The sequence below is a fragment of the Prinia subflava genome, chromosome 7, assembly GCF_021018805.1.
Source record: "Prinia subflava isolate CZ2003 ecotype Zambia chromosome 7, Cam_Psub_1.2, whole genome shotgun sequence".
In the NCBI taxonomy this organism is placed as follows: Eukaryota; Metazoa; Chordata; class Aves; order Passeriformes; family Cisticolidae; genus Prinia; species Prinia subflava.
The window spans coordinates 28,888,343-28,903,134 of NC_086253.1; the positions used below are offsets into that span (position 1 = coordinate 28,888,343).

The following is a 14,792-nucleotide window of genomic DNA, read 5'->3' on the forward strand; positions in this document are numbered from 1 at the left end:
ATTGGATGTAGCAGGAACAGGATAACTTAGATCATAAGGCAGAGCTATCCACAGCTGGGCCTCAGACCAGGCCTCAGGCCGGGGCCTAGTAGGCCTAGTACGTCCAGCATACGTAGTACCAGATAAGGTTATCTGGTACTGGGAATGTGTTAAGGTAGGGGTGCTACTAGCATGGAACAGTTACTGGGAAGACACGGTGGCTACCTTAAACTGCAATAGCTTACATACTTCTGCATTCTCACTGCCTATCAGAATGCACCTGTTCTTGTAAACTATTCTGTCTGTATTTAACCTGCCATCTCAAGGAATAAAGAGAAAAACGTGTGATATACCCACATTGGGTCAGACCCCGTTCTTTAGTCCCCGATCTTTAACTGTTCCCAGCCTTCATCTGGCGCCTGAACTGGGACAGTTTTTTTCTCTTAAATGAGGGCTTTTATTTTCTCTTAAATGAGGGTTTTTGTCGCTTGAATGCGGAGTTTTTGCTTAGATGCAGGAAAGTCCTTGTGCTTGGAAAGTGATTCGTGTGCTTGCATACACCTGTTCCGAGCTGGCAAGGCAGATCAGGGAGCGATTGCTGACTGGTTTCGCTTGGAAGGTCCGCGGTGCCCCCCCCCCCACTGCTGACGGAAAGAAGGTAAGCAGCGATTGCAGAAGGAGTCAAAAAGACTTTAAAAAGAAATGATGGCAAGAGATTACCCTGCTGTTTTTCAGCGTGGAGCCATCAGTGCCTCCCAGAGGGGCGAAAAGATAAGAGCTAATATGGAACAACTAGCCCTATGGGTTCAGAAAGAACGAAAGCCAAAGCAGCCATCGCTTCTTTTTAGTGAAGCAGGACGGAAGGAAAAAGGAGGATTAATATGGGACGCTGTAGTTTTACTGGGAAAAAGAGCAAAGACACGTTCAGAGTTAAGCGTAATTTGGGAAAAAGCAATAAATACCTTGCAAACATTCGCTGTAAAGAGCAAAGCCGTAATTTTAGCCAGAGAAAAACAAACTCCTTGTCCCTCTGTTTCCCTCTCCAAGATAAAGAAACAAAAGAAAACGTCTAAGGTAGCTAAGCGCTTCAGTAGAAATTCCATGCATTCCACGCATTCCGAGGGTGAGAATGCAGCTCCGCTTTGCCCCTCCTTTTGTTCGTCTCTGGCCGGCTGTGCAGGGAGAGGGCAGGAAATGCTCTCTCCAGCTCTCAGGCAGAATGAAGACAACCAGGAAGTGGCTCAGCTGCCAGACCCGGGAGGCGGTGTGAAAGATGAGATGGCAGGCGGGGCCGAAGGCGGAGCTGGGAGGGCACAAGTGATGCAGCAAGGAGGCGGATCTCAGGGCAGTGCTGGAAGCAGGGCGGTGTTGGATTCCTCTTCACAGGAAAAGGAGCTGACGTCATCGAACATGATCACAACAAGATGGATGCGCCCTTACAGCCCCCCCCTTTGCTGAGTGCAGAGCCTGTCAGTGTCGTCTTTGAAGATAAGCAAGCATCGTAACTCGACCCTATGTCGTGCCATTACCCAGGAAGCTTTCAAGATTGTTAAACAGAGATAGTGAAAACATACAACACATGGACATTGCAAGAAAACACCAGAAAAAGAAGAAGAAATAGTCATCTGTCCCTCTATTGTAAACACATCCATCATTGTGTGAGAAATACAATGTGAAAAAGACACATCCTATCATGAAAAAGATAAAGTAAAAAATGAAATAGAGATGAGTTTTTAGCTAGAGTTATTAACTCTGTGTAAGGATGAGTTGCTTCTACATTTTGATGTTGTTAAAATTGATTTTTGTGTGATTTAATTTGAGTTTAAGGTAATTATTGTTAAACATATAATTTTAAGGCTTGTTTTTAAGATTTGGGCCCTGATAAGTTTAAGCTAAGTTTAAGCCTATATTTAAGTGTTAAGGAGTTTTATCAGTAATGAATTTTATTGAGTTATTACATATAGATTTTATAAAGTTAATGAGAGTTGTAGCTTTTGTTAAGATTTACTTATGTTAGATTTAAGAATTAGTTAATTTAAAGAGTGTTTTATAATTTATAAAAAGTATGGTTGTTCAATTTGTAAGGTTTAGGAAAAAAAAAAAGAAAAAAAAAAAAAAAAGAGAGAAGAAGGAAACTAGATTTAAAATTACATGGAAAATAGTTATTAGTGCCCTGCTAGCTACATTTGAGTAAGTGGTGCTGAGAGGGCTCTAGCTGACATCTCCAGCTGGAGTGGTCCCTTGCTTTACTGCTAGGTCTTCTAGTAGTTGTTTTTGAGAATGATTCTCAGAGCTGAACAAAGCCTCATCTCAGAACTCTCAGCGCTGTTGTCCTGCCTAGAGAGGTGGGTGCAGCTGGCAGAAGCCAGCCCCTGACACATCTGTTTGTGCAGAGAGGCTGTGCTACTGCTCTTGGGTTTGGTCTTCAGTGCTGGGGGAGAGAGATGAGGGAAGGCTGTCTTGCACATTAGTTTTTACTGCTTTGTCACTCCTGAGGTTGGGGAGTGAATGGCCTGAGAGAATCTGTTTTTATGACCCCTCCTTGGCAGGTTGAGGCAGTGACCAGTAGGTCATTTCTCAAGGAGTTTGTGCTGGCTTAGTCCTAGGAGAGCATGTCCTGCACTGCAGTGATGGGGAAGCACAGTAGTGTGCCCAGGGGATGAGTTTCAGAGCCTGAGGGCTGTGGTGGTATGTTTTGTTCAGTGATGGCATTAGTGAGAGAGCTGAGAGCCGTGATGTCCCCATGCCTGACAGAATGGGACAAGGGTAGGGAGCTTTAGCCAGTGGGACTTTTCAGTCAGTGTGAATTTTGAGAGGATCAAGATAAGTTATAATAGAGGTAACTTGAATTCAGGGCCATGACGGCCCAGCCTTCTGCTGAGCAAAGTCATGTGGCACAAATTCTCTCAAGCTGAGTGACCTTCTCCCAGGTTCTCCAAATAGCAAATCTTCCCAGCTTCGACCACAGCCAGTGAGTTGAGAATAATGTTTCATGAAACAGCTAAGTAATCTACAGGCTGAAATTGTACTAGTAAAGTCCATGTTTGTCAGCCGCATAGGAGCTTTTGGAAACATGACTCACGGCATTTTGTACTACCCAAAACTCAAGAGACAGTTGGCAGAGCCAGCAATCTTCCTGGGCAGGAGGATGCTTGTAACCATAAAAAAAAAAAAAAAAAAAAAAAGGGAGAGATAAAAAAGGAAGGAAACAGTTTTAACTGACATGATAATAACAGAACATTGATAAAGAAGATTTAAAACGATGCAAATTGTTAGATCCTTGATTGTATTGTTAGTTGTGAGTTGTCCTAGTGTATGAGAGTTTTAAAAGATAAGAGTTTTAAAATATAATTCAATGACATATTAAGTAGATAAATTAGTAGCATTTGTAAATTGATGTTCTAGTTAAGTTTTTATGTTGTGTTATTTGTCTATAAGGTTTTCTAACAAGTACTTGTCATTTTAAATGATTCTATTTATCTTTTTAGCCATCTAAATATTTCATAAATGTTGTTAACAGATATGGTTGTATTGTTAAGTGCAAGTCAGAATTTTTTCTTAAGTGTCATGTTAAGTATATAGTTTTTCTCTTTTGTAATCAATCTTGTATGTTTTATGCAATGTTTTAGCATGTCCTTTTGAAGCTTCATTTGATTCTTTTGACTGTGTTACACATTTCGCTTGAAATGAGATTTTGGGCTTGTTTTGGTACCTCTTGTGTGAGTCGAGACATTGCATTTCAGTTTGTTAAATCTTTAAGTGTTTTTCAGAAGGTCTTGGAGAGAGATACCTGAAGCAACATTGATGATTTTTCCATCAGGTGTTGATCCTGTGATTGTTCCAATTGGTACTCAACTGTTTTCGAGAAAAGTTCCAGACAGGACGAGTTCCCGAGTGATCTGACCAATTTTTCATCTTAAATTTTAAGTGTCTCTTTTATGTAATGATATTATGACAGTTTGTTGTATTTTAGGCATTCTGTGTTTATTGTTTTTAGACATTGTTTTTAAAGAATATACTAAAGAACATCACTCCAACTTAAAGTTTGAGTTCTGGCCAAACTCTAATTTTAAATTGGACAGATGTTGTTTGTTAACGAAGCCCAGAGGTTTCTGCTCCAAAAATAATATGCAAGTTATCTTAACTTGACAATTTGATCCGATCAGAATGACAGCTGAATCAGCTTGAAATGAAGCTTGTTATCTTTGCCCGGGGAAAAGATATCAAGGCTCACTAAAGAAAAGCGTTTCATCAGTTTGCAGTCTCTGGGGTGATAGCAGAAATAGTTTGATAATCGCTTATCACTTTCATTAGTACGCAAAACTTATATTCTATTCCCTTGCCTTGAGAATGCTAATTCACATACCAGGTCTGTTTTAGTTTCTTCCCCGTGAGCTGCAGAATTAATGAGATATTAATGCAACACAGACGCATCATTGCAGCTGTGTTGACAGAAGTAACCCTGGCTACCCAGTGACAGCAGAGAAGTCTGCAGCTGTGATACATCATCAGGCAACGCAGAAGAAGAAGAAGAGACAGCAGATGATTTGAGACTTTAATCTAGAACCTGTGTATGAATGAAGAGCAAGGACTGAATATAATGTGCTTTCATCTTTTCCTTTTAGCAGCTAAGATCTTAGGGTTTTTCTTGGGTAACTCAAGTAGTGCCTTGCTTATAATAGTGTATGTTAAGGCAGCCAACCGTGTCACAGACCCAGTTTGGATAGCTCTAAAGAAAAAGGGGGAATTTGTAGCAGGAACAGGATAATTTAGATCATAAGGCAGAGCTATCCACAGCTGGGCCTCAGACCAGGCCTCAGGCCGGGGCCTAGTAGGCCTAGTACGTCCAGCATACGTAGTACCAGATAAGGTTATCTGGTACTGGGAATGTGTTAAGGTAGGGGTGCTACTAGCATGGAACAGTTACTGGGAAGACACGGTGGCTACCTTAAACTGCAATAGCTTACATACTTCTGCATTCTCACTGCCTATCAGAATGCACCTGTTCTTGTAAACTATTCTGTCTGTATTTAACCTGCCATCTCAAGGAATAAAGAGAAAAACGTGTGATATACCCACATTGGGTCAGACCCCGTTCTTTAGTCCCCGATCTTTAACTGTTCCCAGCCTTCAATTGGACACCTTGGGTAAGTTAAAACCTTAAAAAGTAATATGACCCAGACCAGCCCACTGAAATGTCCTAATAGTAATTATCATCATTTTAATATTACTAAATTGACTTGAGAGTTTTAAAAAATAATATGATGGAATCCAGCTAACAGAGGAGAACCTGTGTACAAAAACTTGCAGAACACAATAAGGACTGAACATATTAAGAATAAATCACATACAAGTAAACTAAGGTTACTTGACCCAACTCCAAGGGTGTCTTTTTCTTCAATTTTTTGAATAAAAGATATGGGTTAATGAGAGAGCAGAAAGTTGACTACCAAATGCTGACAAATTTAAGTCTATCTTGGAAAAATGAACTGAAGTTACAGTGGAGTTGAAAACATTAAGCAAGAAAATAGCAATCATGGCAATGAATAAAGACAACAGACTGGAGGGGTGAATGTCCTATGCGTGGATTTCAGAAGCAACGTGAGCTGATTTTAACCTTACTTAAATTAATCCTGAAAACACAAGTTGCTTTACCATAAATTACAAAATGTATGGTATGTATTACAAAATGTTTTACTATAGATTTTCACTTTGTTAATATTATTTAATAATTTGAAAAAAGCAGAGAAAACAGTCTTTCCATGTTCTTTTGAGTGGGACAAGTTCCAGCCTCTTACCCAAATTATTTGTCCCTTGAAAAAAGAAAAGCTTGTTACATTTGTTCTTTGATTTCTGTTGAATTTCCTCTGATTAGAGATCATATCACCTTGGTGACTGTCACTAAATAATGCCTTTCAATTACTTTCCACGAAGGAATTACAGGGATCATGGAAGGGGACAGAGATTTTTAAGACAGAAATCCAGTGAGCAGGATCCTCTGGAAGAACCCAAAACTATACACTACTTTAAAATGTTTAGTGGAAATAATCAAACACAGTCATTTACTTCACACACTCCATGTACAATGGTCAAACTTGTCCACATGGACAGCTTCCTGCAAATGATTTCTGCAACATTGATATTGGTCAATGATCCTAAATGTCTTTGCAAATGTAAGTCTGAGCATTTAACCATGCTTTTCTTTTGCAATTAATCAGAAACACCTCTGAGCAGCTAAGCAGATAGTTATATAATGTTCAAAAATCATAGAAGAATTGAATCAAAGTCTGTACTGTTTCTCACCAGTTCTGCTGGGAGTAACACAAGGAAGGACCTTTGATTTTCTGTGATTCTCATTGTAAATCCCATCCATATAAATCACAGATCCATATAGATCAGTACTTAGTGCACAGGCACACACTTCACAAAAAAGCTTTAGCTTGAAACTTTTCTAAGTTTTCTTTTCTACAGATTCCTTAGTAGATTTTAAAATTAATCTTTTAATATCTACTGATTTCTCCACTTCTTTGACTATGTACAGAAAATATTTCCATTTAGAAATGTAGCCTCACTTGGCAATGAATTTTTATTAAAGTGTGTGTTGTAGTATTAAAAACCCAACAACCCAGAAACAGTGCTAAATGGAAAAACCTGGGACTGTTTACTTTAACTTGACCTATACATTCTGTAACAGCTCAGAAAAAAATCAAACAACTGGTCTGATGCTATTGAACAATACTACACACATTGGACCTCAAAAACACCTGAATATTCTAGTCTCTAGGAAAAATATATTTCTTAAGAATTCTACTATGGGAGGCAGGCTATATATAAAAAACACGGTATTTTACATTTCATGTGATAGGAGTTTGTGGGGATTTTTTGACTAGTTAGAACAAACTGGAGTCTATCAGTGCTTTTTTGTACCTATGAGTCATTAAATAGGCAGTATATATATTACTATACAGATATTGTTCTTTCAATCCAGACTTAATTTTTTTGGAGAATACTTGATCTTAAAACAACTTTTTGAACACCTACTTGAGGTCTTGGGAAGGTTCTGCTCTGATATGGGGTGTCTCCACAGAGTGCCCAAACACTGCCCCTTCCGTGCCTAAAATACATAAATAAAATACAGTACAATTACTTTGGAAAATAAAAACACATTGAAATATATGACCACAAATTGAAACTACTAGGAAAAAAATGTCTGATCAAATCCTTTATTAATAATTATAAATGTTTCTTCATATTTACATTTTCATTTCTATATCCAAATCTGGACCAATATCCTGTGAAACTCTGGATTTCTGCTTTTTCACATACAAATCTGAAACACTTACAGATCTAAATTTTTCAACAATGGTTTGCCTGAATGCTTATCTCCATATTTTGGAGAACAGTTATTTTACAGAGCATAGAAATAATATCATAAACTTGTGCGGCAAAAAACTCAACACAGAAATATCGTCCTCATTTTACATTCTGGTTATTTTGACTACTTAAATTGAGATGCCAAGCTTTTGGAAGTTTTGAGATAACTGTCTCTTGCCTGAAGCTGCTGGCTTAATCTAGATATCTGCCAGTTTCAGAGTTTCTCTCCATCAGACCGTTCTAATTGAAAAATTTTATTCTCATTGAATGTGCTTTGGGTTGTGTTAGCAGTGGACCCTAAGGTATCTCCTACTGGGCATTTAAAATTCAGGCAAAGAAAATGGGTAACAATTTTCCAAATCTGAATTGCTTCTCTATTGAATTTTGATTTATATTACTAGGTCCAAGTTGAATATGGTAATCTCACAGTTTTCATTTGATGACCAAGATTTTTCATTGAGAAACTCCTCCTCAATTCAAAAAATAGAACTCTAGTAAATGTTCATTGAAGTTATTTGGAAAAAGTACAATTCTTTAATCAGTTTTAAATGTATTTCTTGAAAGAAAATGATGGGGGGAGGGGAGAAAAAGGAAAAAGAAAAAAGTATCTTTGTTCTTTGTTAAAGTAATAGAAAACTCAAGAAATTTATGTGTAGGGAACAACACTACAAAATCAGCATTTCTCTCACCTCTCCCCTCTAAGGACTGAACACATAGAAGTTATTTATACCACTCACTTTACATTTAATAGACAGAAATAACCTCTCTCAGTTCTTAGGCATTTGAAGTTTGTCTCCTATTTTTCACTCCCTGAGCAATCATCGTGCCTATCCTTGTTAGCTGATTTATCCAATGCCATTGTTTTTGTCATTCACTTAGATAAATTTTACTTTCCTTCTCTGAAGAAGGTTTACTGGCCATAGTAAAGGCAAATAGCCTAGAACTAGGGAGTGAAAGTCTTCCCTACAGAGAGCCTCCAGAAAAGGTGAAAGGACTCATAAAAATGTGTAAAACAGGTAATGCATTTATCTTCTATTAAAATAAGATCAAGGAAACTGTCTGGGATAACTGTAAGTCATTACTAAATACTCTTTAATTAATTGCTATATTTCAACAGCAGAAGGTTTCTTTCGTTCTGAGACTTGAATTCTGAGTAGATGTAAAAATATACCTACAAGATCTCATAGTACCTCTGCAAGAAGTGCTCAACAGAACATAGGTACCACTCTAATAGCTACAATATTTTAAATACAATAAAGTATTTTTGATTTTTAAAATATTTAAATATTTTGCAAACTTTTTCAGAAACTCTGGATGTCAGAAAAGATAGCTAGTAGATACTTCTACAGTTAACCAATGATATTTCGTTTCAAACCCTTACCAGGATTTGAAAGCAGAATTAGGTTCTATCAAATTGGTAACACTATTTTTTAGTGTTAACGGGAAAGTAAGGGAAAAGCCTGAGCAAGAGGCAAAAAACCAAGCTAAGTAAACTTTGATCTACTAATAATTTTCTGAACTCCACCTTCATTAAAAGAAAAAAAAATTAAACCAAAAACAACTAACCAAGAAAACAAAAACAAAACATGCTCCAAAACCTTCAGTGCAAAGTGGTCTATTAATATGGAGTATTAGATGACAAGAAGAGAAGAGTAAGGAATTCAAATCCTAGGTTTTTATCTCCCAAATCTATAACCTTTACAAATATTCTAGCAAAGAACACTGAAAACATCTTTGTTACAACTGCAGCTTCAAGGATCTCACAAAAAAATCTCAACAGAATCCACTTTCTATAACCAGGCTTTGCTGAGTTATGGAAAACCACAGGAGGAAAAAACCCAGCATCTCTTTTTTCCTAGTATTATTCCTAAATGTGCTGTGCAGAATCTGTTTTTTAAATCTAGCAATGACTTGATGTTTTCTTTCCTTTAAAAGACTGGAATAGCATGTCTGTATAGCCAAGCCTTCTGTAACTCAAAATAAACCTCGTCCTCATCTATAATGAACCTCTCTGGGAGCCTATCCAAAATCAAAGAGTATGTTTCCATATTCCATTCATCTTTTTCATTAGTGAAACGAAATGCTTTCAACACCAAGGGCCCTTCATATTTTTAAGGTGGCAATAGAATGTGAAGATGCACGTAAGTGAGCAGAAGGCAGAGTTGCCAGTCTTTACTTATGAAAAGACCATGTCTGTAATATTTGAAAGAACATTATGAATGCAAAGATGCACAAAATTCACTCTAGTATGAGTCTGACATTAAATCAATCAGAAGTGACAAAGGTAATATCAGGCAAAGACTGACAATAAAGTTAAATGACAGCTGGTTATAACCCAGTTTTAGTATTTCCTCACTTTCAGTATCATTTTTTAAAAGATTAGAAGGCATTTCTTCCCTAAGAAAATAGAAATTTGAAAGAAAGACCAAGTTTTTCAGGCAGACTGGAAATCCAAGCAGGTAGAATTAGATATAGATAAACTGATATAATTAAATAAAATATAGTTAAAGCTAAAACCAAAGTAAATATGCTCCTTTTTTAATTTGAAAATGCAATCTTAATGTTTTTTTTTTCTCACACAGCCTCAAAAGCAGAAGTCCAACAGTTCTTGTGGTAAATGCTTTATCCTTAAAAAAATACTTTCAACAAGTTCAAGAATATCTCCAATTCCCTTTATTACATAGTGGAATAAAAGCAGACACTTCCAATTATCTTGGTTTTAGTAAGAAAGGTGAAAAAGATCAGCTAACCAGAATTTACTGATATTTTTCCAGCTTTTAAACTGCAGGATCGAGAAAAAAGAAAATGGTCAGCATTGCTAAAAAATACAGAAGAAAAACTATATTATCATTTTTTTCAATGTACTATATGCAAATCTGTAGTAATTTGATGGGAAGTTGGATCATGAAGTTCAGTATTCTTAAGAAATGCTACTATGAATGTATCTTCTAATGATATAACTAAATAAATAGAACTATAAAACCAAATTCAAAGTCAAGAGCATTATTTTCTAAATAAAAGAAATATACTTTAGGTACTTGATAAGTTACAATATTAAAATACTTATTTTTTACAGAAATAAGAGGACACTCTAATAACTGTATTCCCAGACTTACAGAATCATAGCTGAGACCTACTTTGAGATGAGTAAAATTCTAGTGAGAGATCAATGAATACAAAAAAGGTATAAAAAGAAAAAGCTTGGACCTTAATGCCCTTTCAAGTACTGCTCAAAAGGAAGTAGTTAGGGAACTGAATTCAAAGGAAGATGAGTTGGAATGAATAACTACAAAAAGTGATCCTTTTAGATGAAATAAAATCAGAAGGCCACGCATGGAGTAGGTGCAAAGGATCTAAAATCAAAACTGTAAGTGTAACTGAAGAAAATCACTCCCACCTTCAGCTTCCAGTTGAAGAGAATCAGTTAAGTAAAGACTTCACTAAGAAGGAAGCATCTTTGATGTGTACAAACTACGTGGCATTGCAGCATCACAGACACAGCTCAGTTTTACCACCTTGATCTTTCACTAGGGTTTGCAGAAACATCAAGTAACATTTACTGAGATTACGCAAGTACTAGATTGGGATGCCAATTTGTCCACTGAGTTACAGACTTAAGGAAGGGTTTGTAAAATATCTATTATTTTTGAAGCTTGCAATTTTATTTGTTGCACATTAATAAAAGTTAAAGCATTGACAGATTTCACATTTAGGGATAGACAATCACTCTTTTTTACCATTGATGAGACCTTAAAAACACAGACTATGTTTTACATTTGGAACTTTTATGTTCCAAGAGTTTATTTGCAATAAAAAATAGAATTCTTAATTCTTTTGCCGTGTGTACATAGATAAATTTAAAAAGGGTTTTGTGAACTTCGAAAGCTGTTGTTCAACAGTAAGAACTTGGAAGAGCTCATCACTGCCAAACTGGGAAAAAACCCCCAGAAATATTCAACTATGCAAACCAATGAGCATTAAAAGGTGACATAAAATGCTTGTTCCTTCTTTTGTAAAAGCCCAGTTATTATAGTTTATTTTGGGATGAGTAGGAATTCAGCTTCTGGTCTTCATGTTGGTTGTGCATCTCTTCAAGACTTCCAATTTTTAAGTTACATGAAGTGTAATTTAGCTTGGTACTTGTATCAAAAAGTAATTTACAAAAAGATTTTTGCTATGGAGGTGTACATGACTAAAATGAAAGTGAGTTATTTTCTGAAAACATGACTGACATAATTTCTGGCATTTCAATTTTGCAGGTCCCTCAGCAAAACAGACTAATGTTAAATGATGAAGGTTTCAGATATGACACTGATGTGGCCATATATGAGGTATATTATAGGCAGGAGGTTGTAGTACAGCCTGACTAGATGCAGTTGTTTACTTATAGACTAAAGCATGTGCATTGAAATCTTCAGAGGTAAGCTGTTATTAAAAAATTCTTAAGGGAATGATTTAGATTTATTACTCAAAGCCCTTGAATATGACTAATTTGTGATGCATCTTTTCTTTACGGCAGCCTTACTAATGCAAAACTTCTTTTTCTTAAGGTTTTCATATAAATAAGAAGAAAAAGAGCCCAAATAAATTAAAATCCAGCATCTTCAGTGAGCAAAATTTTGACCAAAGCAAATTGCAACTCCAGGAAATACTTGCAAAATTGCAATAGTCAGTATTTATCTTCTTAAATAATTCTTAACTTATTAAGTACAAACATTTGAAATAGAGATTCCTAATGGTGGGTTCTTGAGATACCTCTTGTCTTGCAATGCAAATGCAACTGAATTGTTCCTATCTGTTCAGTGTCTTACCCATAGAAATGTTTGAAGGTTCACATTCAAAATCTATGTTTGGCCATCACTTGATTTACTTTTCTGAAAACGTAAATCTACTTGAATAAAATCTGGACTGAGAATAGCAGTAACATAATTCAATTAATAATTGGAAATGGCTATTCTAAATACTCCCTGTGAGATGAAAAAGCCAATAAATGTAAATGAAACTGCTGAGAAGTCGCATTAAATCTGAATAGTTCCTCAAAACATGAATGAAATCAAAATATATATATAAGGGGTTTTAAAAAAATAATAATTTCTGTAATAACTTTTACTTTTTCCCCTATTAGGTATGGCAGATGGAGATACACATGACAATAAAAATGATGAAATACAACCATTTTCTGCTTGAATTGATCCAGTCTCCTTGAAACTTTACAACAGCTAGGTATATGAATAGACTTAAAGCTTATATTGAGATTTCACAGTACATAATTTCTAATACTTCCACTTCAAAATTCATTATCTTTTCATATAAATCATAATCTGGACTTGCACTTTTAAAATGGTGTAAATGATTTTGGGTTCACCACAGTTCATCAGACACAAAAAGTGTCCCTGTCTACATTCAAAAGATAGCATTTTAATGGCATTATTTTCATATTTCATGAGTAAAAGAGATCACATTTTCAATTTGTTGTAGTAGATAATCTTAGATTTTGGAACACTCAGGCTTATGCTCTAATGAATACTTAATGAGTTTCAAAGCAGAATTGTTGTTTCCCTGATGAAAAATGAATAAATCAATGAATAAGACGATTATGAACAAAACAACAGTCAGTAGCTTCATAACCAGGGAACTCACCTGGAATGTAAAGGAATGGTACATAAACTTGGATATCCCAAGTATAAAATGGGAGAATGAGAAAATTGTTTCTCACACAGTTTCAAGAACAAATAGCAGTAATTTTCTATTTTGAAGCTTTCTGGAAAATACATCCACAAAATCTACCCAGGAATGTCTATCTGATTTCATAGAATCATATAAACATTAAGGTTAGAAAAGACCTCCAAGGTAACCAGTCTTAGCTCTTAACTGATCACCACTTTGACAATTAACCATAGCACTAAATGTCCAGTCATTTCTTGAACACTTCCAGGGATGAGGAACCCATCTTTTCCCTGAGCAGCCCATTCCAAGGCTTGATCACCCTTTCAGTGCACAAATTCTTCCTGATGTCCAGCCTGAACCTCCCCCAGTGTAACTTGAGAACGTTTCCTCTTGTCCTGTCACTAGTCACTGGTGAGAAGAGACCGACCCATCCGCTTTCAGAAAGTTGTAGAGAGTGATGAGGTCTTTCCCAAGCCTCCTTTTCTTCAGGCTAAACAATCCCTGATCTCTCAGCTGCTCCTTGTAGTACTCACTCCCTAGACCTGCATCAGCTCCATTGTCCTTCTCTGGTCATGCTCCAGCACCTCAATATCTTTTTGAAGTGAGGGGCCCTGAACTGGACACAGGACTCGAGGTGTGGCCTTCGCCAGAGCTGTGTACAGAGGACCATCAATGCTGTGGTCCTGCTGGCCACACTGTTTTTGATACAGGCAAAGATGTATCTGCTTCAAAAAGCTCTAAAATAAAATAATTTATGATCAACTTTTGATAAAAGTAAAGGACATTTTCCCTTCAGTAATGACATTCCATAAATAAATAGTTTGATTTTGAAAAGTTAAAAGCTCAGAGGAATTTATCAGGAATTTGTCCATTAAGTCTACCCATCACATTAGTTGTCTAAATTAGGAACATAGATTACTTATGGAGAAACTGGCATCTTTAGAGAAAAGTTACTAATGATAATGGACTGAGGCTAGAGCAACAACGGAGAAAACCCAAGCACCTTGAAGCTTTTGCCTTTAACACCTGATCAGCAGTTGATGATCTGAATTTTATCTAAATTGGGAAAATCTTGTTTGGAAATTTCACTTTAGCCATATCAGAGGTCATCTAAGTTTCTCACCCTTAGCATTTTAACTGCTTCATAGGGTACCAATATTTACCTTTTAAAAGCAAGCTCTCTGGGCCATATAGAAATGTGCATTTATTTCTGTTCTCTTTGCCATTACTGTAACATACTGAAGAATTGTTATGAGTATGTGATAATTGCCGCTGCATTCATACATTTTAGCAAATTGTTTTGTTTATGCTAGGGAGGCCAAAAGTAATAGGACAATTATCCAGCTTTTTAAATAGCTGTACTATAGTATTTTTACTGTTTTGGAATTAGCATGCCATTGATAAATTATGATCAGATAGTTAGATAAATGAAGTTATGCACCCTGTAGAAGTTCATCAAATGCAAGTACATAGTATGTATTTAAAAAGTTTTCAAATGTTTCCAAATACTAAATTAATGAAAAGATTAAAATCTGTGACAAATCTTCACATGTATTTATTTCCACAATGACAAAACAGGGATATATGGATATAATACATTTTGGTGCCTATTAGACCAAAATTTAACAAAAATACTAGTAACTCAAATTATTGAATGTCTTTTTATTTTTCGGATATGAGAAGCAAAATGAAGCTATAATATTAATTCCTTACAAGGTTGTTAAAAGGTTTGAATTTGGTATTAGCACTAGTGATTATAAGCTATTATGAGT

General features: G+C 36.0%; 1 protein-coding gene across 6 annotated transcripts in view; it reads right to left on the reverse strand.

Annotated features, from left to right (window-relative positions):
- Positions 1-14,792, reverse strand: part of SGCZ (sarcoglycan zeta) — a 445,512-nt gene that overhangs the window by 23,260 nt on the left and 407,460 nt on the right. For all 6 annotated transcript variants that reach the window (XM_063402015.1, XM_063402017.1, XM_063402018.1 and 3 more), the window contains one exon: positions 7,021-7,093. In XM_063402015.1, coding sequence (XP_063258085.1) covers positions 7,021-7,093 — 73 coding nt within the window. The remainder of the gene's footprint in view (positions 1-7,020; positions 7,094-14,792) is intronic.